Source organism: Drosophila virilis, chromosome 4, assembly GCF_030788295.1.
Source record: "Drosophila virilis strain 15010-1051.87 chromosome 4, Dvir_AGI_RSII-ME, whole genome shotgun sequence".
In the NCBI taxonomy this organism is placed as follows: domain Eukaryota; kingdom Metazoa; phylum Arthropoda; class Insecta; order Diptera; family Drosophilidae; genus Drosophila; species Drosophila virilis.
In genome coordinates this window covers 8206665-8230474 of record NC_091546.1, presented here as the reverse complement: position 1 = coordinate 8230474, position 23810 = coordinate 8206665, and the positions used below count along the sequence as shown (strand labels likewise).

At 41.5% G+C, this 23810-nt stretch overlaps 1 protein-coding gene across 2 annotated transcripts; it reads right to left on the bottom strand.

Annotated features, from left to right (window-relative positions):
* Positions 1-1231: 1231 nt before the first annotated feature.
* Positions 1232-22447, bottom strand: sens-2 (senseless-2). Of its 2 annotated transcripts, none has more exons than XM_002052464.4 (5): positions 21131-22447; positions 9556-10372; positions 8818-9207; positions 8313-8494; positions 1232-2426 (listed from the first exon to the last, which is right to left on the bottom strand). In XM_002052464.4, the coding sequence occupies exons 1-5, from the start codon at positions 21585-21587 to the stop codon at positions 2065-2067; spliced, it is 2208 nt and encodes a 735-aa protein (XP_002052500.1). In that variant the 5' UTR covers positions 21588-22447; the 3' UTR covers positions 1232-2064. The 2 variants fall into 2 exon arrangements, with proteins under 2 accessions (XP_002052500.1, XP_070065219.1); XM_070209118.1 differs by lacking the exon at positions 21131-22447 and adding an exon at positions 10596-10853 and having other exon boundaries at positions 1233-2426.
* Positions 22448-23810: the final 1363 nt, after the last annotated feature.

Below are 23810 nucleotides of genomic sequence, written 5' to 3'. Positions count from 1 at the left end.
AAATTGCAGACTTGGGAATTTGTGCAAGTGTATACATATAAGTGTGGCAAAGCGTCTCTTTGCCCAGCATTCAGCATTATTATTTTTTATTGTCAAATTTGTTTAGAACGAGTACGACACGGCAGCAACATTTGCCCTCGTCTCGTACGTGATACTCAATACCAACCGGTCGTTGGACACTTTGGGGAATACGAGAAGTATTCACACGGCTGCCTTCTGGTAAGGACTCTTTAATCATATGCTCGCATGTTGGAAGTTTGCATATTCAACGAGTATTCGACATTGGACATTCTTATTTGTGCTCCCAAACAATTTCAATTGGCAACAGACTGTCACATCCTTGGACAAAGGAATTGGCAGCTGCCAGGCAGGTGTCATGAATGCGAAAAGAAGGACTCGCACTTATAAATATGTAACCCCTTTCACTGCCAGTTTGACTTGCAATTCTTATCAACTAAATATTAATAAATGCTGCTTGGCAGGAGTCTTTTTCTTAACTACAGTTTGTATAATAGAAGAAAAACCTAACATATGAAACCCTAGCATAAAACTTCCCTATAGCTAATACTTAATAGTTTCTTTTGCTGTTCAAATAATATTTATATTCATCTCTATCTACCTAAGGAGATTCTTTGAATATGTTAAATATTCTCATATATATTTTGCAAAAATTTAGTATTAACATTTACACTAAAATTTCAATATTGAACCCAGGATCTCGGCCAGCTTATCAAATATTTGTATAAGAAATTATATTGAAAGTTTAATAGTAATATTTAAACCAATTTAATAAAATAATAATTGAAACCTATTAAATGATGTAAAAAAAGGCTCTTTGCCCTTTTTCATATATATTGCATTTCTTGGAATTTTTAAATTAAGCGTGGATAGAGGTCTATTACAAGCCCAGCTGAGGGGCAAGTCTTTAAGTCTCTTCAAAATTGTTTATTCCAAATATCCAAAATTAATCAAATTTCTATTAAAAAGTATTTAAAATGGAGTTTCCCCTTTCGATTAGCAGCTTCAGTTGCTAAATCAGCATAAAATTAAGAATTCGACAATTATTTAGTTTTAATTGCTTAATAAATTTAATTTATTGGAAAACATAAAAATACTTAAAGTGTATGTTAGATTTATATGATGTTTTTTATTTTTGTTTTTATGTTTTTTTTTTTTTGAACTTTAAAATGAAAATATATTTATTTAGCATTTGTTTTTACATACATACACACATATGCATAAATAAGTTAAAAATTTATTAATTAGACTAAATTCATTGGAATGATATAATATCAAAATAGCGTTTAAAATTTCACAACTATCTAGAAGCGAACATTTGGAACATTTATGCTTAATATTTTTCGTTTTCTTTTCTTTATTTTTGGTATTTGGTTTTTTATTTAATTACATTTTACACTTAATACACGCACGATTCATGGCCTTGTTTTTTTTTTTTTTGATTTGATTTACTTTTTGCTTTTATTTAAATATTTAATGTGTAGCAGCTAAGAAGATGTATGTATATATATATATATATATATTTCTTGATCAGTAAATTCCATGTAAATTAATCCAAATACAATCATACAAACACACACGCACACACAAACATATCGAATATGCATATATATATAATTTTAATTTACAAAAAAACAATTTTTTTGGAATTTTTATTTATTTATTTTTTTTGTTTAATTTTGAGAATGTGTGTTGTTATTTTTGTAATATTTTTTTTTTCGTTTGCTGTGCGCTGAGAATTAGAGAGAGATAGAGAGAGAGAGAGAGCCTAAGATTTGTTTTTTATTTTGGTTTAACTGTTTCTCTTTGGTATAATGTTGTTTATGGTATGCATCTATTTATGTTTGGCAACACTGGAAATTTCTTTTGCATCTCGGCTTAAACTATTCAAATTTTGTTAACGGCAAATGGAAATGGATGCCGGCGGCCAATTGTGTCGGCAGCTATTGCACAATGATTCCGATTGTTTGGGACTGGGCTATGCGGTACTGGACCTGGTAATGCAACTGGCGCTGGCTGCTGCTCCCGCTGCTGCAGTTGTTGCTGTTATGCCAGCAGCGAGACCTTCTGGCAATTCATCGAGCTAACCGGCGTGGAGGTATTCGCTGGCGCTGACGGCGCCGTCTGCGTTGATATGGGCAGGCCGATGCCCGGTCCGGGTCCGGGTCCGGCGCCCAGTTCGGCAGCTGCGGCTGCGGCCGACATGAAGTCCACCTTGCCCAGATGTACGCGCAGATCTGTGTGCTGTGTCTCCTTGTGGCGTCGCAGATCCACCTTGCGCTGGAAGGACTTGTGGCATAGCTTGCAGGAGAAGGGCTTGTAGCCTGTGTGCTTGCGGGAGTGCGTTATCAGGTTGGAGCTCTGGCTGAACGCCTTGCCGCACACCTGACACTTGTGCGGTTTCTCGCCTGCAATAACACAGAGAGAGAGAGAGAGAGGGGGGAAGTGAGACAGAGTTAGATAGTTAACACTAAAATCGATAGGCGTTTGCATTTTGCATGCTGTCCTTGCAACCAGTGCGCGCCATTTTACGGCAGCGACGAGACGAGCTTTGCTTTCATGGCCGTTGCCAGAACCAACCCACACCCCCTTTTATCGACCCCCCTCAAAAAATAAGTGATACACCCACACGTACTCACAAGTGCACGCAACCCCCGAAAAATTGTCTGAGCTGCGCTGAGTCAGACCATCCCCCACACAGCCCCGCAGACAACCTCAGGCTCTAGACCTCGTCATCATCTCCGTATGGCAGCAATGGCGTCGACCGCAGCAACGAGCTCCCCTCTGGCCCCCTTTGCCCTGCTCATGGAGCGGTTGCCGGCTCCTGCTCCACATTGAGTTTTTAAATTTCAACTTTCTGGTTCATCTGTGTGGTGTTTGCGGTTTGGCACTTAAAGGCAGCCACAATAAAAATGTACAAAATGCTAAAAGAATTTCTATGGCCATTTTAAAGCATTTTAACTTCAAGTTTTTTTGTTGATTCTGCTCTTTTTTTTTATTTTTTATTACATTTATAGCGTTTTTTAAGACTGTTTAATTTTTCATTAGAGATTTGTTCTCGTATTTTGTGCGCTTGTTCCCACCCTAATTGAGGTGTTTTATTTTGCTCGGCGGCGCCATTTCAGATTTGATTCGCAGTTATCAAAGTCGGAAATATATTAAAAACTTCTTTATATAATAAAATGCCTGCATCTGTAATTATCTAATCGCTTGTGTAGAGAAGATATTTTTAAATTATGAGCTATCCATATATTCAAGATAATCATTGTAAAAGAAATATATGATACCTATTGTTCGACTCCTCGAACATTTCGTAGACCGATTCCACAAACATAACCTACACTATATAGTATATTAATACCTTCTCACATCTGATATATCAAAGCAACACTGAGAAAAACCAACGAAATTAGAAATTAAGAGTTAGAACCCACGAATAAATTAATACGCTTTTATATAAATATTTATTTATATAAGAGGAAAACCTATACATGCATACTATATGGTATATCTATACTTCTTTGATATCTAAACACTACACTTAGAGAATTAGAATTAGAATAATCAATTAAGTTTTTACATGGTAAAGACTTGATTTTGAACAACGTTGAATACTTAAAAAAAAAAAATAATTTGCCCTTAGATATTGGGAAATACTTTGGAAAATATTAGAGTTTAACGCATGTTTTCTTTTCTCGCAGTGTATCTAAATGTTTTATTTTTTTACTGTAAATCAGGACATATGGCAAATAGCTGACTGCCCACAGTCTACTCATATAATTTGACCAGTTTGTCTATATTATTTTATTTTTATTTTTATGATGGTTGCACACAAAAATGTGCGCTTATCTATGGAACCTATACACTTTGGCCAGCAGAGATAATGCTCCAGACAGCGCTACATATATGCCCAGATACACACACACACACACACACACACACACACACAGAGACACACATACTATGACTACAAAATAACGACAAAATGCTAACTTGAGTTAAATTTGCGAGGGGCTGCGACTTGGGCATGGAAAACCAGAACAATGTATATAAAGTAAACACACGCGCGCACACATACATAAAATGCCAACACACACACACACAGAAACAGATTTCATATACCATGGTGTATATATGTAGATATATATGTATAGATGAGAAGTGGCAGTCGCTGTAAGTATATAATGGAATTGCAGCGACGTGATTCTGAAACATTCGACCGTTGGGATGTGCTCTGATTCAACTTTAGCTCCCGCGGCAGGAGTCGAAAATGTTGCCTGTGCTTAAGGAGCAGCAGCAGGAGCAGCTGTGGCAGCAGCAGCAGTAAAAAATTGAGTAGTCATGCTGTAGTAGCTCTCGGCTGTGACGACTGCTCATCGGCGTGCTCGTCCTCACGGAGCATGCTTTGTGAACAGCTCGAGCTGAAGGGTTTCTGGTTCAGAGGCTGGCTCGGGGCACGTTCGTGCACTATCGGCACAAATAACGTCACGTAGTCGCAGAGATTATAGAGCAGCTTTTATTATTTATCACGGCAAACGAGCAACGAACACTAACGAGACCCAAATCCAAATCCCGTCGGCCGTCGGCCGTCGGCTGTTGCCAATGTGGGAGCTGCTGTTTCTCAGAGCTGCCACATGCTAAGGGCATGGTTAGTCTGGGCGAAGGTGGGAGGGGCGGTGGGAGTAGCTCTGGTTGGAGCTGCCTGGCTGCTCTAACTAACACGCTCAGTGCCCAAGCTAAGGGCATACATAGCCCGGGCCCTGCTGCTAAGAGTTTGGGTGCGGGGGCAGCGGGACAACGGAACAGCGGGGGTGGGTTAGGGGGCGCCAGTTTTTGTATGTACAGATTTCAAGGATTTTTATTGCATCACATTGTGGAAATTCTTTTAAATCTTTGCTTGCTTCTGCGCTGCTTTTTCTTTTACTCTTCTAATATTTTATGTCTGTGCAATTGTCTGTGTGTGCGTGTGTGTGAGTGTGTGTGTGTTTGTGTGTGTTTCTGTCTTAGAAGGATGCTTGGCAAATCCTTTCAATTCAACACGTTTTATATTTCGCTTTGCTTTGCCTTTTAACATTTTCTGTTTCTTTTCGTGAACTCTAACAAAATAACGCATACGCAGCGTGAGCCACGCAGACAAAAATAAAATGAAATAAAATGATTTTTAGTCTTAAACGCAACGCATAGAATCAGATTTTATATTTTTGGAATGCGTTGAGATTTGATTTGCTTTTTATGCTCCCGATACATTTACATTTTTGAATTTGAAGCGAGCTTGAATCAAATGAAATAATGGATTGAAATGTAGCGAATAGATTTAATTTTGTTTCGTCAAAATAATTTTGAAGATATTTAAGAAAAGTATGGATGTTTTTTCATAAAAGAAAGCGATGAAATGTCTAAAATAATAAAGTTTGAATAAACAGCTTTAAGATTCTATCATATTGCGTTTCTTTAAAATATCCCAGCTTTAGGTTATCGATTTGTTTACCAGCCTTGATGGAATCAAAGGTGTTTGAAGTTCGAAATGAATAAGTAAATAAGTTAACAAATACACACACACACACACATGCACACACACACACACACACACACACACACACTCGATTATAGAAAATTTATTTGCTTCGCTTTTATAGCGCATAAATTTACAAACGAAAATCTGAGGCAGGAAAATAAAAAATGGAAATGCGAGCTAAACACAAAACGGATATAAAAACGTAGCCAAGCGTAAATGCGGAAATGGAAAACAACAGACAGAGAAATGTTGAGGCAAATCACATCAATGTGAAAAAAATCTGCTGGCCCCCGCTTATTGCTAGCAATAGAAACACGTCGCCCGAACATGAAACAGTCGGAAAAAAGTAAACAAACTGAGTAATAGGAGAAAAAAAACATGGAGAAAAATTAAGGATGGTCGTAAAGCGCAGCAGAAGCACGCACACAAATCGGACAGGGAAACAAGAAAGTAAACTAAGCCAGCGAAAAGCCAAAGACTGAAGCAAATCCCGAGACATACAGGATCCGTTATCATATACCTTGCCCCATGTGTGTGAAAGCAACACGAATCAGACAACAGAACGGGCGGGGGAAGGGCAACCAAAAGGGGGTGTGTTGTGGGGCACACGTCTTAAATCGAAGACGCCGAACGATAAAAATGTCTGAAATATTTGCGTCTGTGTGTGTCGCCTTCCACTGATTTGGCCAGACGACGCTCGCTGAAAACGGGGGCTGCAAATTGGGCGACGGGGTTGATGGGTGTGGCCAGATGGGGTTCTGAGCGCGGCGCTGCTTATTAGAAGGTTATTATCCTTGCAATTTGCCAACTGATTTGAGGGCAACAAAATATTGTTATCAAGAAAAGATGATAAGTTGATCTTGAAAGTTGAGGAAAATGCTTGTCCTTAAGCAATTCTTGTGCTGATAATTTTAAAAAATGAATAAATGAGATTGGAAAGCAGCTTTATTTCCTTATAAAAGTAGATTGACAAATCAAATATGCATTAAGAGAAATATTCTAAAATATTTAATTATTAATACAAGAAGTTCTCAAAGAAAAATGTACGAAATATCATATTTCCAAAGTTCCAAAGTTCGTTTCTTCGTATGCACTGAATAATTTTTGCTTTAAATAGAGATGGCGGTCATATATAATCAGTAGAAGTCTACTAACTGGAGAGAGATTAGACTTCCATGAGTAAGAGCCAGAAACTAAATATAGAGGCTCTGGGCGTAATGGCGGCGCAAGAGTGCGCGTCGCGGCGGCAGCGCAGCTGCTACGTTTTCGGGCAGAGCTTTGTTGTTATAGTTATATAGGGGTGTATGCGCAGCGCGCGCACACAGACGCAAATACATGCACGCACACAGTCTCACAGGCGCTGTGTCGGCAAGTGCATGCGTCAATGTGTGCGTCGTATTTGTGTATTCGTGTGTGTGTGCGCGCGTATAAAACAGAAAATCAAAATCTCTTGACTAAATTTTTCATTGGTCGGCTGTGATTTCTCTGCCCGCGTCGCTTGTCGCTTGTCGCTGGCACACTAGCTCGCTCTCTTTCGCGCTTCAAGGCGTAGTCTAGGTCTGCCTGTGTGTGTGTGTGTGTGTGTGTGTGTGTGTGTTGTGTATTGTATGTGTCGTTGTCTTTCCAATGCTTCTCCCAAGCTTTGTACATAGCCCGACGTCAATGCTGGTCCTCACTGCTGCCTCTTATCAGTTACATTTTGCCATTGTATATATTTCTCTGTGTCTGGGCGTGAGTGTGTCTGTGTATGTGTGTGCGTGTGTTAGTTGCTCTCTTGCTGTTTTCGGAGAGCAAGCGCTTTTATAGTTGGCGCTCTTTTCAGCTGTTTCTGCGCTTTCCTATCGCCGTCGTCAGCTTCATTTTTGTAGTACCCAATTCCCTTGCACCTCCCCTTCGCTCGGCACCCTATAAACTCGATGTTCTGTCAACTGGCAACTGTAACTGTAACTGTAACTGTAATTGGAACTGCGACTGTGGCTTTAGCTGGCGGTTGGTTCGACGCTTTAATGGCGCCCGTTTCCGGTTCCCATTTTCGCCATTTGGGTTTATCGCTGACATTCTCCAAAAATTGCAAATATCTTGTCTTCATATGTATGTATGTATGTGTGTAAGTACATATATGCATTTGTGTACAATACACAAGTGCATATGTGTATGTATATAGATGTGTGCACATATGTATGTATAATTCTATGCAGTAGCAGTAACGACAAGATATCCCAGTTTCTTGATTACCATAACATTATGGTAACATACTCAATATTATTCATTTCTAAATATCAACTAAAAATTTGTAAGATTTATGAAAACTATTATCTATATATTAGGGACTTTGAAAATATGAAAATTTACTAAGCATTTTATTTATGGGCCTAATATCAAAATCTTTAATATAGGAAGCACAAGATATACAAGGTATTTTTATTGATTTGATGCCTCTTAAACAATATGCATTGCACTTATTATTGACCTACATATATACATATATGGAGGGTTATATATGCATCTATACGCTAGTATTCATAAACTTCTAGTGTTTAGTTTCTATATACCTTAAATAAATTTATTTTTATCAATATCCTCATCATATAGCACTTCCTATTATATCTATCGTGTGGCAAACTCGACCCTATTTTACAATAAGATCCATAAATTGTCATAATAACAGTCGTAGCCTCTATAAACAATTTTCTATTCTCGAGGTTGCAGGCAGTTATGCTTTTCCATTATTTAAGACCCAGCTATGCAGATATTTAAGTTAGGATAAAAAGTAACTTACCCGTGTGGATGTAGGTGTGCTTCTTCATATCACTCTTTTGATGGAATCGCTTGCCGCAGTAGCTGCAGGGATAAGGCCTCGTGTCGCTGTGGATGAGCAGATGGGTGGAGAGGGTGCTGGAGCGCTTGAAGCGTTTGCCGCACTGTTTGCACTCGAAGACCTTTTCCACGTTGTGCACCGCCCTGTGTGGAAAAAGAGGTACCGTTAAACGACATGCAGCATAAAATGCTGGCGGCTATTTGGTGTAATTAAAGCCAAGCTCGAATTCCCTGGAGCGGCTGCTGAATGCTAAATACAACCGCAAAGCAAACATTTGGCCAGGCTAAATCCAACATTTCAGCTAAATTAAGTAACGCAAAACTGTCCCCGGCCGGACCCGGCCGCTCATTAAGCATGCAAAGTGCCCTCCCCACCCCCTCCCCAATGAGGGGCGTGGTCAGCAGAGTATGCGGAGGGACTTTGTAGTGAACCTGGCCAAATGCTTGTGGCCAAGTGCTTTACATACCTGTGCTGGCTAAGGCTGACCTCATGTCCAAAGGTCTTGTTGCACAGCTCGCAGGCGTAGGGCTTCTTGCCGTGGTGGGTGCGGCGCGAGTGCACCTCGAGTCCGTGCGGCGTGGAGAACATTTTCTCGCACTTCATGCACGAGTACAGGTCGCTAAATTGATGCAGGCCCGGCCACTTGGCGGCCATGTGATGGAAGTGCAGATGCGGCTGATGCGGCAGACCCAAATGCCCGCCGCCCGGTGGCACGCCTACGCCAACGCCCACACCGACGGCCGCCGCTGCCGCTGCCGCCGCGGCAGCCGCAGTGGAGCCATTCTGGCCAGCAGACTGGAGTGGCACCATCAGGCTGCGCAGTCGGAAGAGATTTTCCTGCGAGTCCGGATGGTAGCTGCGCAGGAGCAAGCGAGAAAGATAGAGAGAAACAGAGAGAATTAGCTTAAGTACGCACTTAATTAAGGCAACTCAATACGGACAGAGTGTGAAGTCAAGTACACTGAGAGAAATGCAATCGTTCAGTGTGTTAAAAATATAATATGTTATTATTTGATAAGAAGAAATTAAAAAGGCTCTATTTAACAGTTTCTGATAAACATTTTTAACATTTTGTTTTTAATAATGAAAATTATTTAAAAATATTTTGAAATTTGATTTTAACTGTGTGTGAAGTACACCTTGAGAAATTCATTTGACTTTAAAGCAGAAGATTTGATTAGATTGATTTTAAAATGAAACTCACCTTGCGACTAGTCCGGATTGCTGTTGTTGCTGCTGCTGCTGTCCCTGGTGAAAGGCAATCGCGGCAAAGAAGGGCAGCGCCGGGGAGAAGATGGGGCGCTGGAACATGGCCGCATCATAGTTGGGCGGGTAGCTCTGGCGCATGGCCTCCAGCGGATTGGGCAGCGCCAGCGCTGCAGTCGAGGCGCCAACCAGGCCAAGCGGTGGGCTACGTGCGCGGCGCGTTGTCGGCTCGTCGCGACGCAACAGCGCGGAGACGGAGAACAAATCGGATTTCTTGGCGCTGCTATTGCTGTTGGCCGTGATTAGCAGCTCGGAGGCGGAAACGGAGGCGGCACTGGGCGAACTCATGCTGGGACTGCCGGGCGGCGAGTCCACCTCCAGCTCCACGGACGAGCTGCTCGAATGTGATCTGGATCTGGAGCGGGAACGGGAGCGAGAGCGCGAGTGCAGCGAACGACGCGAATGCCGCGAGTAGCGCTCGTGACTGCTGTCCGCATCGTCCATGTCGATCTGCGAGGAGCAGTGCGAGGCGCTGCGCGATCGTGATCTCGATCGGGAGCGCGACTGCCGCAGCTGTTCGCTGGCGCTCAGATAAGGCAGCAGCTTGGGACGCTGCAGTTGCTGCTGCTGCTGCTGATGCTGCTGATGCTGCTGCTGTTGGTTCTTGCTCAGCATCGAGATGGAATTGTTGTTGTCCTCCGCCAAGGCGACGCTGTGCGCCGACAGCGGCGGTGGCTTCAGGCCCGCGGCTGCCACAATTGCCGTCAGGTGTTCAGTCTTGACCAATCTGCTTATGCTAAAGGGGTGCGATGCATCTACAATATGAGAGACGGGGGAGAAGGGAAGTGAGCTATTAGCGAAATCAGAGCACAGAGCAGCACATCATCAATCACACACACACACACACGCACACACATATGCACCTGTATTACACACAAGCACACACACACACACGCACACACACATCGGCTGACAGTTGGCAGCATATCGAATTTCAAATGTAATTATTTTCGTATTCAATCGCCTAATCCACCTTACATGACCATTAATTCACCCTAATCAGGCGCACAGCATAAGGCACGGCAGCAGGAGCAGCATTCGACGATATTACCAATGCCGCCCCGTTCCGCATTTGACATCAACGGGTCGTCATCATCAACAATCGTGTTGGTCGAGAGCGACTGTGTCACCCAGTGTATAACGCCCAGGGTGCGTGCCACCCGACAAATTGAAACAAATCAAATTCCTTTTTGGTGATATCAGAGCAAAGTTGACACAAAATTTAAGAGGTACTTTCTATACAATTGAATATCTGATATAAGCTTTGATAATTTTATTCAACACAGGTTGCTTAAAATAAAAGTTGCCTGTCTATAAAAAAATAATGTCTCAATAAAATACTGTATCTGATATACTTAGGTATCAAACATTTAAAAATAAGACACAAGAGGATAGAACATAAAAATAGACAAAAAAGTGATCTTTCAAGTCCATAAGATCTCACTAAACAAAAAACAAAACAATGTTTCGTTTCCAACGAAGAATAACATAATTTACAAAGCTAAAACTTATTCGAAATTATTCCGACTCTTGATTCTCTTATACGAAAACGTTTGTCGACACTTTTGTGTGGTGCGCACAAGAAAGGCATGGCAGCCTCAGATTCGCCTGTCGAAATGGAATAATAATAATGTGCGTTTAAATAGAACATCTGTTCGGTCCGCACTCGGGTAAATGGAGCATGACAAAACAGAAAACACACAAACAGGCAGACATATTGAGGATTGAGACGACGACTACGCCTGGCGGCTGGCGACTGGCGACACTCGTGGGTTAACGCAGGCGCAAAGGAAAGGGGTAAGGCCCGTGGCAGGGGCAGGGGCAGGGGCAGGGGCAGGGGCAGGGGTAGCTTAGCCACGGGCCTGAGCGAATCCGAATCGAATGAATGAATACGCATCGCAACAAAAGAATAACAATTTGACAACATTCTAATTCGCCACGCAGATAAAAGTGACTGCGTAGGCACAGGGGCTTCTTCGGAGGTGGGGTGGGCAGATGACGGTAGAGAGGGGGCGAATTTGATGATGCGGCTTTGATTGTGGCAGCCAGTGAGGCGGCAAACGCAAAGCCAAATAAATATAAACAAACCCACGCGCAAATTGCAAGCACGCATCCGTCAGATACAGATACATTTGCAGCTACTCAGATACTTTACCGCAGACCCGTTTCCATTATTTTTTGGGGGGGTTGGCCTTATGGCGTCAGAGTGTCAAGTGTTTTTATTGCAGCGCCTTTGTTGTTGCGGTTATTGTTCAGTTCGCTTAGCTTTGCTATGTTCTTAAGTGCTTCTCAGGGCAACACTTAACAAAACATTCGGTACCGAAGGCTCTCGAAATTAAACAGAATCGCACAACACTTGCCGGAGCTGGCCGGAAACTCTAAAGAGTAGCTGGTGCTCTGAGAGGTGAAATATCTGTATAATATTTTAATAAGTCAACTCTCTAAATGAAGAGAAAATACTCTAAAATTTGTATCTTTAAGTTTTTACTAAGATATACGTCAAAAGTTTTGTTTCAAAGCAAGATTCATTTAAGGCAAAGATTTATCAATTTATCCTCGCTTATTTTCTACTATTGCAACAGCTTGGCTGAATGTATATGCTTTTAACAGTTTGACATTAACAGAATAATAACATTTGTTTCTTTAACATATTCTGGTATTTTAAAGTCTTTATAAAAATACAAAAAGATAATTTCCTTATATAATTATAAATAATTCTCTATTTAATTCAAGTCTTTTCATTTGCCAATTCTCAGCAGGTTTTTTTGTATCTAGTTCCTCAATACATTAATATTCTAGCGAAAAAAAAAAAAAGAAATAAATAAAAGAATCATATATATAAGGAAACCTGACCCCAGCTGGGCATAAAACAGGCAAATTTTAATCATCGCCATTACAGTAAATGTCAATTGCAAACCCTTTATTCTAATTATGCACACAATTGTCCCGGGAGCATTAACATTTTCGCGCCCATTCTGACCACCCAGCAGCCCAAGCACCCACAAGACCTGAATACCCGACAGCCAAACGAATTGCATACAACCACCAGCAGGAGCCACACGGCCACCAGCTATGGACCTGGACAGGAAGAGAGAGTAGTACTCAATTTTGCCGAGTTTTGAGTATTGAATGCGAGAATTGGGGAAACGTTTAACGCAGAAAATTGCCGGCAAGTGCCAGTTGGCCAAAAATCAACCCCGGAGACAAGTGGCCCCGGCTCTGGCTCTGGCTGTGGCTCACGTAGGCCGACTTGTTTAAATGATAATAATGAGCTTAAGCATGTGTCCACAGGGTGGCTGTTGCTGTTGCTCCAGCCTGGAGGCTGACAATGTAAACAGACGACACGCAGCAGCAGCAACAACAACAAACCGCCCACGAGCCAACCCCGCCCTCAGTTCCATGTTGCGAACCCTTGGTACACTCGCTAGTAAAGTCATAAATTTGTGCACATTAGACATAGCCGTCGTTCGAGCCCCGTCCGCCCAGCCCACATCGAGTGCAGGACCTCGCATCCTGGGCACAGTCTCGACCCACCCTTCGCACTGCTCATCTGTTTTTATACGCCCGGGAGCAATATTCACGCAATATCCACGCACTTGTGCCCAGCACAAAAAAAAAAAATAGGTAAAATAATTATTCGACACTGCATGGTAATTGAAATCATTGTTATCCTGTTTATACACACCCTACCCCAGCCACGCCCTCGCCATTGTGTATTGCGCCCCCTCCATATCAATTGATGCGCTTATGGCAGGATTATCATTGTTTCGGCCCGACTTTGTTTAGTGGGTGATAATTATTTCAAATGTGCTGTAATCTAATTTATAATTTCGCCGTTTTTCGAAATTTTTGACAATTGTTCGACAGGTGGAATAAAAATGTATGAAATTGAGCACAGCTAATTTCTATTATAATATTTTGCACAATTTTTTAAATATTTTATGCAATCAATTTGTTGCATGTTGAAAATTATAGAAGCTTATAGCTTTTACTCTATTGGACTACCAGAACTATCTGTTAATAGCCCAAACTGAATAAACTTTCGAAGCCCAAAGAAACCTTCTCAGTAGAATACCTCACCCACAACCTCAACCTCAACCTTGCTTCGCTGAGAAACAGACAATGACTAGCTTATGTGATGGCATATTAATTTTAAGTACATTCTTAATAGATTTCTTTTTGCCACTCGATCGATGCATAATTTACAATGCTTGGCACCAAGGTACAATAACGATATCGATTGCCGAGCAAAGCCAATCGATCAAATGCGCGAAAGAACAGTAGTTGGGGGCCGCAAAGTCAATATAAATACTGGTCGTAGTACAATATTATAAAATAGCTGCCTTTCGGCAAATATGAAAGCGAATAATACAAAAAAAAAAAAAAAAGATTCGACGAAACGCGCAGCGAATAAAATAGCGCACAATATAATAAATATAGAGCTTGGGTACCGATATGGCCAAAAGTGGGTGCCATAAAGTTCGGGTAGATAGATTAGGGCCATGATTTGGTCACCGGCTGCCGAACAAAAAACCTGATGCATGATTTACGAATTCGTTGAGATTTCGACTTCGATTTCGATTTCGTAGCAGATTAAGAATGCGGCATATGAGAGCCGCTCGAGTGGGTCTCAATGTCTCAGTTTCTCAATCCCCGGCCTAAGCTCCACTCGTGCTGCTCCACTCCAGGCGGCATTAGATGGGGATTGCGTACTCAAACAAAAGCCATGCGATGGCGAGCAACAGTTGCAGTTGCTGGCGTGCTATCAGCAACAGTTGCTGCTGTCGGTGAATGCGCTTTGAAGCGTCTCGATTCGATTGCAAATAAGCTCAGCGCAATTACAAATTACATATTTATTCTTTTACACACTACAAATCAATCAGGCAACGACGGACAAATGCCAATGCCAATGCAATGACTGTTAGAGCCCTGCTAAACGTCTGCCGGCCCCCGCAACCGCCCCTGCCCCTGCCCCTGCCACAGGCCCTAGCCCGTCGCAACCCTTGCGCTCAGCTGGGCTTATCGCAGGGCTATAAATCAGAAGGCTATCTAAACTTTAGACTCTTTTTTCTTTTCTTTTTTTTTTTTGCTGATAAATGACATTTAATTGGTGGTCGCTGGCAGCCGCTGTCCCAGCACGTTTTCACTTTTCAAATCCCCCCCCAAAAAAAAAATAAGAAAATTATATCTATATATATTCATGTCCGACTCGGTCAGATTTTAAATTGCAAAATCAAGACGAAAATTATTTTTTCATTTCAATATTATCTCTCGAGTTATTGCAGAGTTCCTGTTTGGTTTGTTTTATGATACGCGGTAGAAGCTTCTTTATTTGCTTAAATATTTTTGTGATTTTTTCGCTAGAACTTATCGATAACCAGAGCTATAGAGAAATATAAAACGCAATTGCGCCTATATAATGATATAGAGAGCACAATTTCCCTTTATTGACCAACATAAAAAACCTTATCGAGTGCACTCAAAATATCATTTGATACATTCCACTCTCTAGTCTCCGCCTACCTTAAGCATAGCTGCCCAGTTCAGTTGGTTAGCATATCTGACTCTTTTTTTTTTTTGGGAAGTTGGCGGATTACAAGGTGTGGCAATTGATGCCAGTTAATTTCGTATATTACGTACTGCTCAGGGTCCAATTTTAGCTGGGGCTGTAAACTGTCTGTGAGCTCATATCACAGCCATAAGCTGATATCGACTGGTAGCGTTTATGAGACTCAAATGCGATATCAATATCCTACAAAAATCGCAGTACCTCATACTGAATGCTGAAATAAAACCACAGTTGCTGAGTCAAGTTGGCAGCGGTCTAACGAAATGGCGCAGACCTCAAGAACTCTTGGGTATATTAAGATAGAAGATATAGAGGATAATCGCCTAAAACATGTCATCCTACATATGATATATTTTAATTTTAGTTAGGATATGTACGAAAACTTCTTTGGCTCTTTAAAAAGATTTTACTGATAATATATCCCATAATATTATATGATCTAAAATGCTACAAAATAATATGGGACATAGCTTTTTAAAATAATGTCATCAGTTTATATCGAATAGAATCGATGGACAAGATATTAAGTTAACACGTAACTCTCTGGTCTTATATAAAACATTACAAACGTATCTTTAATATATTAAATATTGATTATAAAATTAAGTACTAAGAAGTATAATATAATAGCTTTCAGAGCGATCCTAATTATTTGAAGTATAGATTGTAAGGTAGAGCAGATTATTTGAAGCAAAGGATTCGTGCAACTTCTTCGACGCATTGGATAATCTTTTGTATACTTGCGATATTTACATATTTATTTGGCAATCTGATTTTTGGTTTTCTCTGATCTAAAATCTGTTACAATTTCGACAGCTTGGAACGTGACGAAAAAGTGTTGGGAATGCTTAAAGGGTTTTTTTTTCACACCCGAAATTGATTTTTCTTTGTCAAACATGGTAAAGACGATAAACCGAGCAAATATAATCGGATCATAAATAAGAGTGGACTCTCTTTTAATGTGGCATCAACTATGCGAGAGTTATTTTTTTTTCCAACCATATTTTGCGGTCGGCTCAACGAACTTCTTGTGGTTGTTGTATACTTATCGGTCGGTCGTTGGTTTTACGATACTTTTACACTTTCAACATTACAACTGGGCGAGGATATTGACATGTTTAGATGTCGTTACCTATTTACCTTTCGGATCGTAAATCATAACGCGTGTGCGGTGTGCGTAGTTATTAGCGACAGCGTACACAGCACGGACAGCAACAGCAACAGCTACAAATGTATCTTGTAGATACATGCTCTATATATATATATATATATATGTGTGTGTATATGTTTAAGGGAGAGTGTTGCTGTTGCATTGTTTGCCAGCTGAGTGGTGGACGGGCTGACTGTTTTGGTATCTTTATAGATTTACAATGCCCAATTTTCGTCTACTTGGGAGAAGTTGAAAGATATATGACAGGCGTTGAGCGCATATTCGATGAGTTGCCAATGATTACGACGTGTGCCATAAATATTTCATAAATATTGCTCTGATTTTCGTTGCGACAATTTGTTATTGATCAATAATGTACGAGTGCCAAAGGTAGCTAGCACTGTTAGCGACAATCGATACACTGAACGAAAATTCTCAAATTAAATTAAACTATATATTAATTAAATTAACTATTCATGTAAAACACAAAAATTGATATGCAAGTTATTTAAATGATTATATTGATATAAAATTAATTGGCCTGATCTAAACAAATTGAAGACCAGCACAATTTAGAGACTTCTCTCAGTGTAGGCGTATTGGTAGTGCCTCATTTTAAGGCTGTTCAGCTCGAGTCGCTATGTGAATGCCCTACAATGAATACACGCGTTGAGCCTTAGGGCTAATCATTTCTTTTTGCTTCGATTGTTGAACCACTTCAGATTATAAACAAGGCAGTCATCGTGATTGCTTTGGGAATTAGTTTAGTAAAGCTTCTCGAGTTCCGAACAATTCTCTGAGATATCTGGTGCAGAAAGGCAGCTGGTCCTTGGAGTCGCCTATGGCCTGGCTTCGATATTGTGTTTATTTTCATGAATTTACAACAATTTTCGATGCGTAAATTTTCCAGATAGTACGGCCCGTTGCCGTTTAGACACCCAAACACCAAACACTTGGCTCTGATTAGAGAGCTCTTGACTCTGTGCCGTCGGTTGGCAATGGATCGATTTATATGTATATATTCGATAGGATATTTCGATTGCTTTTAATTGATTCGAATCGCCGTTCAATTGTTTGGTGTGATTGAAAATGGCTTAAGAATTTATTGTAGAATTTATATCGCCCCAACCATAACGCCACATACTCATCTAATCTGTACATATACACATAAATTATATGTATATATCAATATCAATGCCCAAATACCGATCACATTTCTCACTGATATCATTTGGCAAGCATGCGCAGCTGTCGTTGTTGTTGTTGTTGTTGTCCCTGATCATTAGCCCAAATGAATCAGTGCGTGAGGTTCTATGATTAGACCATTTGATCTCTGACTCGTGCTCGACTCATCGTCTAGCTGGGCCTCCCTCTTAAGTAGTTTGTCGGGGGCGACTGTCCGAGAGCCGTGGGCAATTTTAATTTAACTTAATTCGTGACTCACTTTGCGCTACGGTAAAACGTAACCCATTGACAAAGTTTTGCTATCTTTTTCTATTAATTGAATGAGGCCGGACCGGACCGGGCCGGGCTGGGTTAAAAAACTTCGGGTTGGTGTTGATCCATTTGGCGCATGCGACAATTTAAATTGTTGTCTTGGCACAATGGGAAATCGAGACGGAAATTATTTGTGTATATGACCTTTGTTCTTGCCAGTTTAGGCTATGCTAATTAATGCGACAAGCTTAGGAATATTTATTGTTGCAGCAAACGATCTAAAGATATATTTAATCTTCCTTCGCTTGAAAGTTAATATAAGTTTAAAAAAAAACTAGGTTTCTGTATGGCATATATGATCAGATCTTTTGAGTTGTGAGCTCTTGAACTTTTGAACTTCAACTTATGAATAGGGTTCTTGGTACATTATAAAATCGTATATAATTTTCTCTTAGAACTGTGGAATATATCTAACTAGAACTTGAGAGTTTTTTTTTCAAGCACCTACAAGAAACTAGTCTAATCAAAAATTCATTCAAGTGCTTCAACTTTTGTTTTAACTATGAAAACAATCGTCTGGGTGTATTTCCGGAATTCTCAAGCGTAAACTAAGTGCGCATGATACACAAACAAAATTAAAGCGAATTTAATCACATTTCCTGCGCAAACCGTTGAGATTTTTTGTGATACTTATTTTTACCCACATGGAAGGGGTGGGAAGGGGCGGTGGGGTCGCACACAAGATCCAAAATCCTGGCGATGATTGTGCAACGGCGACAACTCGACAGGAGTGGCCAATCAGTCAACCCGGCGCATGGGGGACACTCAGGAAATTGCGGAAAGCTGCTTCGCCAATATTTTACCAAAAAAAATATTTCAACAAACAAAGCGAAATACATTTTTACGAGAGGGCAACAAAAAAGAACTCGGAGAAAAACCCAACAACACGAAAAGTAAACGCATAGAGAATGTGGAAAATGGCGAACAGAAAAACGGAAAGTGGAGAATGATAAAAAAAAAAAATGTGGCGCGCCAAACGGAATTGAAAATTCTGCACAGCACGGAGTGGTGTGTGTGTGTGTGTGTGTGTGTGTTTGGGCATATCCATGTCTGTGCCGGGCTCAAGCTGCGGAGCTGAAAACATATCCGCTGGATACATGTAATGCCGGTAAATGAAATCCGCTTGTCGCTGGCTATGTGTGCGTGTGTGTGTGTGTGTGTGTGTGTGTGTGAGTGTGTGTGTTTCAGAGCATGGCCGTGCGCTTGCACACTCATTCATTCATTCATTCAATGCTCATATTTGAAATTCAACTGCGATGGCGACGACAACGACCAGATATACACACACACACACACACGCACACACACACACACACACGGTTGTACACACCATATGCCTGCTGTCTGTATCTGTATCTATGAGTTTGTCCGTTTGGCTTGTCCGTGCGCACTCGTTTCCGTATCTGTGGTTCGCTATGGATTTTTCAATCCCCGATATCCATTTGTCCGCCATGTCCACACGGAAGATTTGCACATTAAGCGCCCAACACACACACACACATACACACACACAAACGGAATAATGAATATTTTCAGCACTGCCCAGCACCCCCACACCGTACCCCGCCCCGCCCCGCCCCGCACCGACCCGTTCGGACAGCACACATAACAATTTTTTTCAATTAATCTGACATTGTTCTGGGCCCGCTCGTCGGCGGCTTTTGGCCAACGTCGAGTGCCTGTTGGCGATTGTCAGAATTGCAATATTTTAAAATCACACATTATTCAAATAATTTTTGAAACATTTCGCTAAAATGCGCGTGCGTGTGTGTGAGTTATCTGGCAATATTTTTAATTAACTTGGGAATATGAAATGCGGCATTTGGGAAAACCAGCTGACGGCCCAGCATGGCCTGTGGTCTGGGATAAAGCTCTGCCCACATTGGCATTAAACAGAATTTGGTGCAAAGCTTAAAAAAATTGTATATAAAATTTAAATACGAAGTTGCATTCTTTAATACGTACGTTTGTCTAAGAGCCAAGCCAAATAATTTTTCAGGGAATTATTTTGTCAAGCTAAAAAGTTTTCAAGCTTATCAATTTTCATCAAGTTATTTGAAAAATACAAATTTTAAATTTTGTAAGCATGTATACTCCGAAAATAAGGTTGACATCCTTTTTGATACAGGGTATGTATATTTACTAGCCCCAACTATCTCAACAAAAAGTCAGTCATAGCCCATTTGGAATTTAAAATTTCTTAAGTTAAATAATATATAGATTCAATTTGGAATAAATTTTCAAATAAATCTCAGCTACATCAAATCTATTGACAGGATATGTCTTAGTCGAGCACTTGTTTGTTATTCTTTTTTTTTATATACTCGCCTTTATTTCTTTTTGTCATCTGCATAAATTGTTAGGTAAATATTGTGTCTGCGCCTGATCTTAGGTTCAAGGGTAACACTTGACTTGATTGGATTTTTCTTTACATATTTTGAAATTTTCAATGTTGCGACAGCTCAGACACTATCTATATGAATATTCATGGGCCTGTTCAGAGATTGTTTATCGAGATAGTTACAATATCTAAAATTTAAATTTAAATTTTCAAATTTTGTGAGAGAAGAAAAAATGTGTGTGCCAACTGTCCCAACGAATCTAGTTAGTTATATATATGTTAAAATGAAATTATAGTTAACAGAATTTAATTAAAATGTTTGAGTTGCAAAGTTGCTCACACTAAATCTAATCACTGGCTATCCCTAACTGCTAACTTTAAGCGGAATGCATTTTGTGGCATTTGGGCAAATAAAGCAAAGAATTCAGTAACAAAAAAAAATATATATGTATATATATATGTACATACATATATATAGATACACAAATATATATAGAGATATACAGAAAATGTATTACTTATATTGTATAACATATATGGATATATATATATTTTGTATATTATGGGTATATTAAAAATATATTAGAATTGCCAACTCATAGAAAGTTTTCGATAATCTATCAGATTTATCATAAACGGACATTGTTAACGACTCTGCGCCTTTTCATCTTTAAAGCTTTAACTTGTTGCGAATTACAATTGTGAAGCTTCGAAAAAAAACTTAAAGTGAAGATACTAGAGTAAATTTTTTGTATGTTCTATCACATTCGCACCATTCACATAGAGAAAAAAACCTTAAGTCAATTATTTATATAGACTTCTTTCGGATGATTGTTCCTTTGGTTATAACGATATGTAAGGGCATGTACTATTCGGTTAGTTTGCATGTCTTTTGACACTTCACTGAGGTGCATACGATTCGGAAGGATGCTCTCTTATCTGTATCTTTAGCTTACCGTCGGTGTTTCGCTTCTTGGGCAGCACCGCCTTGAAGGCGGACATGGGCGCGTAATCATGTGGCGATATAGCCGCCGGCGGCAATTGCTGCTGCTGCTGCTGCTGCTGGTGCTGTTGATGATGTGCATCCACCGTGATTTGGGCCGGTTGCATGCGCTGGTGCAGCAGCTGCGTGGGTGAGGGTATTGCTGCCATTGTGGTCAAGGTGCTGAGATCGCGCACCTGCAGCGCGGCGCTTGACGTGGCGGTTGAGGGCGATGCGGAGGATGCGGAGGGGCTGGCGCCAAAGGGGCCGCCGGGAAAATCAGCTGCAATGGCGGGCTTAAAGTTGCCCAAACTATAGTCGATGGGCAGGTGGTGCTGTTGCGCCGGCGGCGGCGGCGGCGGACCAGCGGATGCGGCCGGATGCAGCAGATGCTGATGCTGGCCAGGCGCTTGCATCTTGCCAACGTTCATGAGTTGAGTTTTTTGTTTGTTTTTGGCTTTTCTTTTCCTTATTTTTTTTTTGTTTGTTTTTTTTTTTTTTTTGATAAGTGCTCGTAAACGTTTAAAAGCTTTGGCGTGGCACACGCTACGGCATGGGCAGCGAAAACGGCAGCGGATACGGATGTGGGAGCTCGGTAAACGGAAACGGATTTACACGCGCGTTCAACAGAGGCAACTGTTACGGAACAGATTTCTTTTGGCTTTTATCAGCCATGCAAGCAGCTGCTGGCCTGTTGTATAACTGTTGTGTTCGGCGTCATCGAGCGGACTAAAACCGTAAAAGTTAATCACGGTCGGTCGCTGGGCGCGCAGAGTTGGAAGTCATGGAACGCGTCTGGCTGACGCCGGCGCTAGCTGAGGCTGACGCTGAAGCTGAAGCTGAGAGTGTGAATCTGGCGGCTGATTGAAACAACAGCAGCGGCAGTGGCAGCGGCAGCAGCGAGTGCCTGCACTTGACACGCCACGCCGCGCTGTGGTGGGTTGGGGTGGGATGGTAGCTGGAAGGGTGCTGAGGGGGCTGCTGGTTGTGCTAGCTTATCGCAGCACGCAAATTCAACGACTATTCCAATTGTTGCGATTCCGATTTCCCAGCCAAGATTGGAAGAAATCAAGTTGGGCGTCGACGCCAACGCCAACGCCAACGGCGACAGCGACGTCAACGACGACAGCGGCAGCGGCAGCGACAGCGACAGCGAAGTTAGCGCCAGCGAGAGGCTGCGAGAGCAAAAAGAACAACTAAAACAAATGCTCGCACTCGTTGGCTTTAGTTGCGGTTACAGTTATTCAGCATGTGTGAACTGAGCGAGCGACCGCACCGAAACGAACCGTCTGTGCGCCACAAAGCACAGCGACTGACGAACGAAAGCAGAAACAACGACAGCGACAACGATAACGACAGCGACAGCGGGAACGACGCGCTCTGGCGTTCTCTGCTTTGATAAGCGTGTGACACCCACCACCACCAATGACTTGTGCGAGCGAGACGGCTAGCTGAAGTATGCATTCCAGTTGGAATCACAGCTGGAATTCTGTGTTGGCCACCACCATTGCTGCATAGGCGCGCTCACTCGCACACACGCATCGCGTTCGTCGACAGCTGCTGCCCGTCCTGGTCGCACACGTTGGACAGCCTGTTGATTTTTTGGGCTACGCCCAGTTTCCAGAACGTCACGCTTAATCTGGATTTGGTATTGCCCTGGTGCTTGTTGTTGGTATTTTTAGTGCGCATACCGCTTTGATTCGTTCAAATCAATGCGCCACTCACGGGCCAAGGGTGTGGGAATAGGCGCGTGCAGCGTGCGGGAACGGGGCCGGGGCCGGGGCCGGGGCGGTATTGCGATGGGGTTTGTTTGGGTCGCCTTTGGTTTTCCGTTGGGCTGGTCCTCCATGGCCATCATGATTGCCACACAATGTGCTGTAATCGCCGTTGTCTTTCGCCTCAGCGTTCCATTTTCTAATTTCAAGTGCTTTCCGGCACCTCACTCAAGTGCCCTCATTCACAATTCATTCACCCCCCTCTACCGCTCCACCACCCAATAACTTTGCGACTTTGACTTGCCACTTGGCAATCCCTTACGGCTCAACAGTCCAATTCAAGCGTAGTTGCCAGCAAATCGATCGCCAGTGCTTTGAATTGTTAAAAGCCAAAGAGCCAATGGCAGCTGCCTGTCAGAGTAAAAAGAGTGAGGCAAGGAAATGTCAACTGAAGAAGAAAATCATTTGTATTTGGCCAACATCACAGCAAGCTGTTTTCTTTTTATAATTCCCGAAGCCATGTAATATTCCTATGTATTTATGAATGAAAATCAATTATTATCATAATTAAATTCAAAGGGCGCTCAATTATCAATGAGTGAGGGGCTGGGAAATCGAAAAAAAAACGTTTTTCCAGTTAAAATGATCGTATTAGTAGTATATTTTCTTAAAAATTAAGAAACGAAGAGCAAAATATTTAGAGAGAGAGAGAGAGAGAGATAAAGAAAGATAAGGCGAGAGAGATGCTGACTCGAATCTTATGTACTAAGGCTGCAAGCCGGCTTTAAACCAAACCGGTTCGAACCTTGACCAAAAATAAAATCTAAAAATATTTGCGTCCTGCAATATTTTCAGTAGAACGGGCAGCAATAAATTTAAAAACAAAATATGACTATTTCATACGAATTATCTAAGTATACGAAAACAAGCTTTACGAAC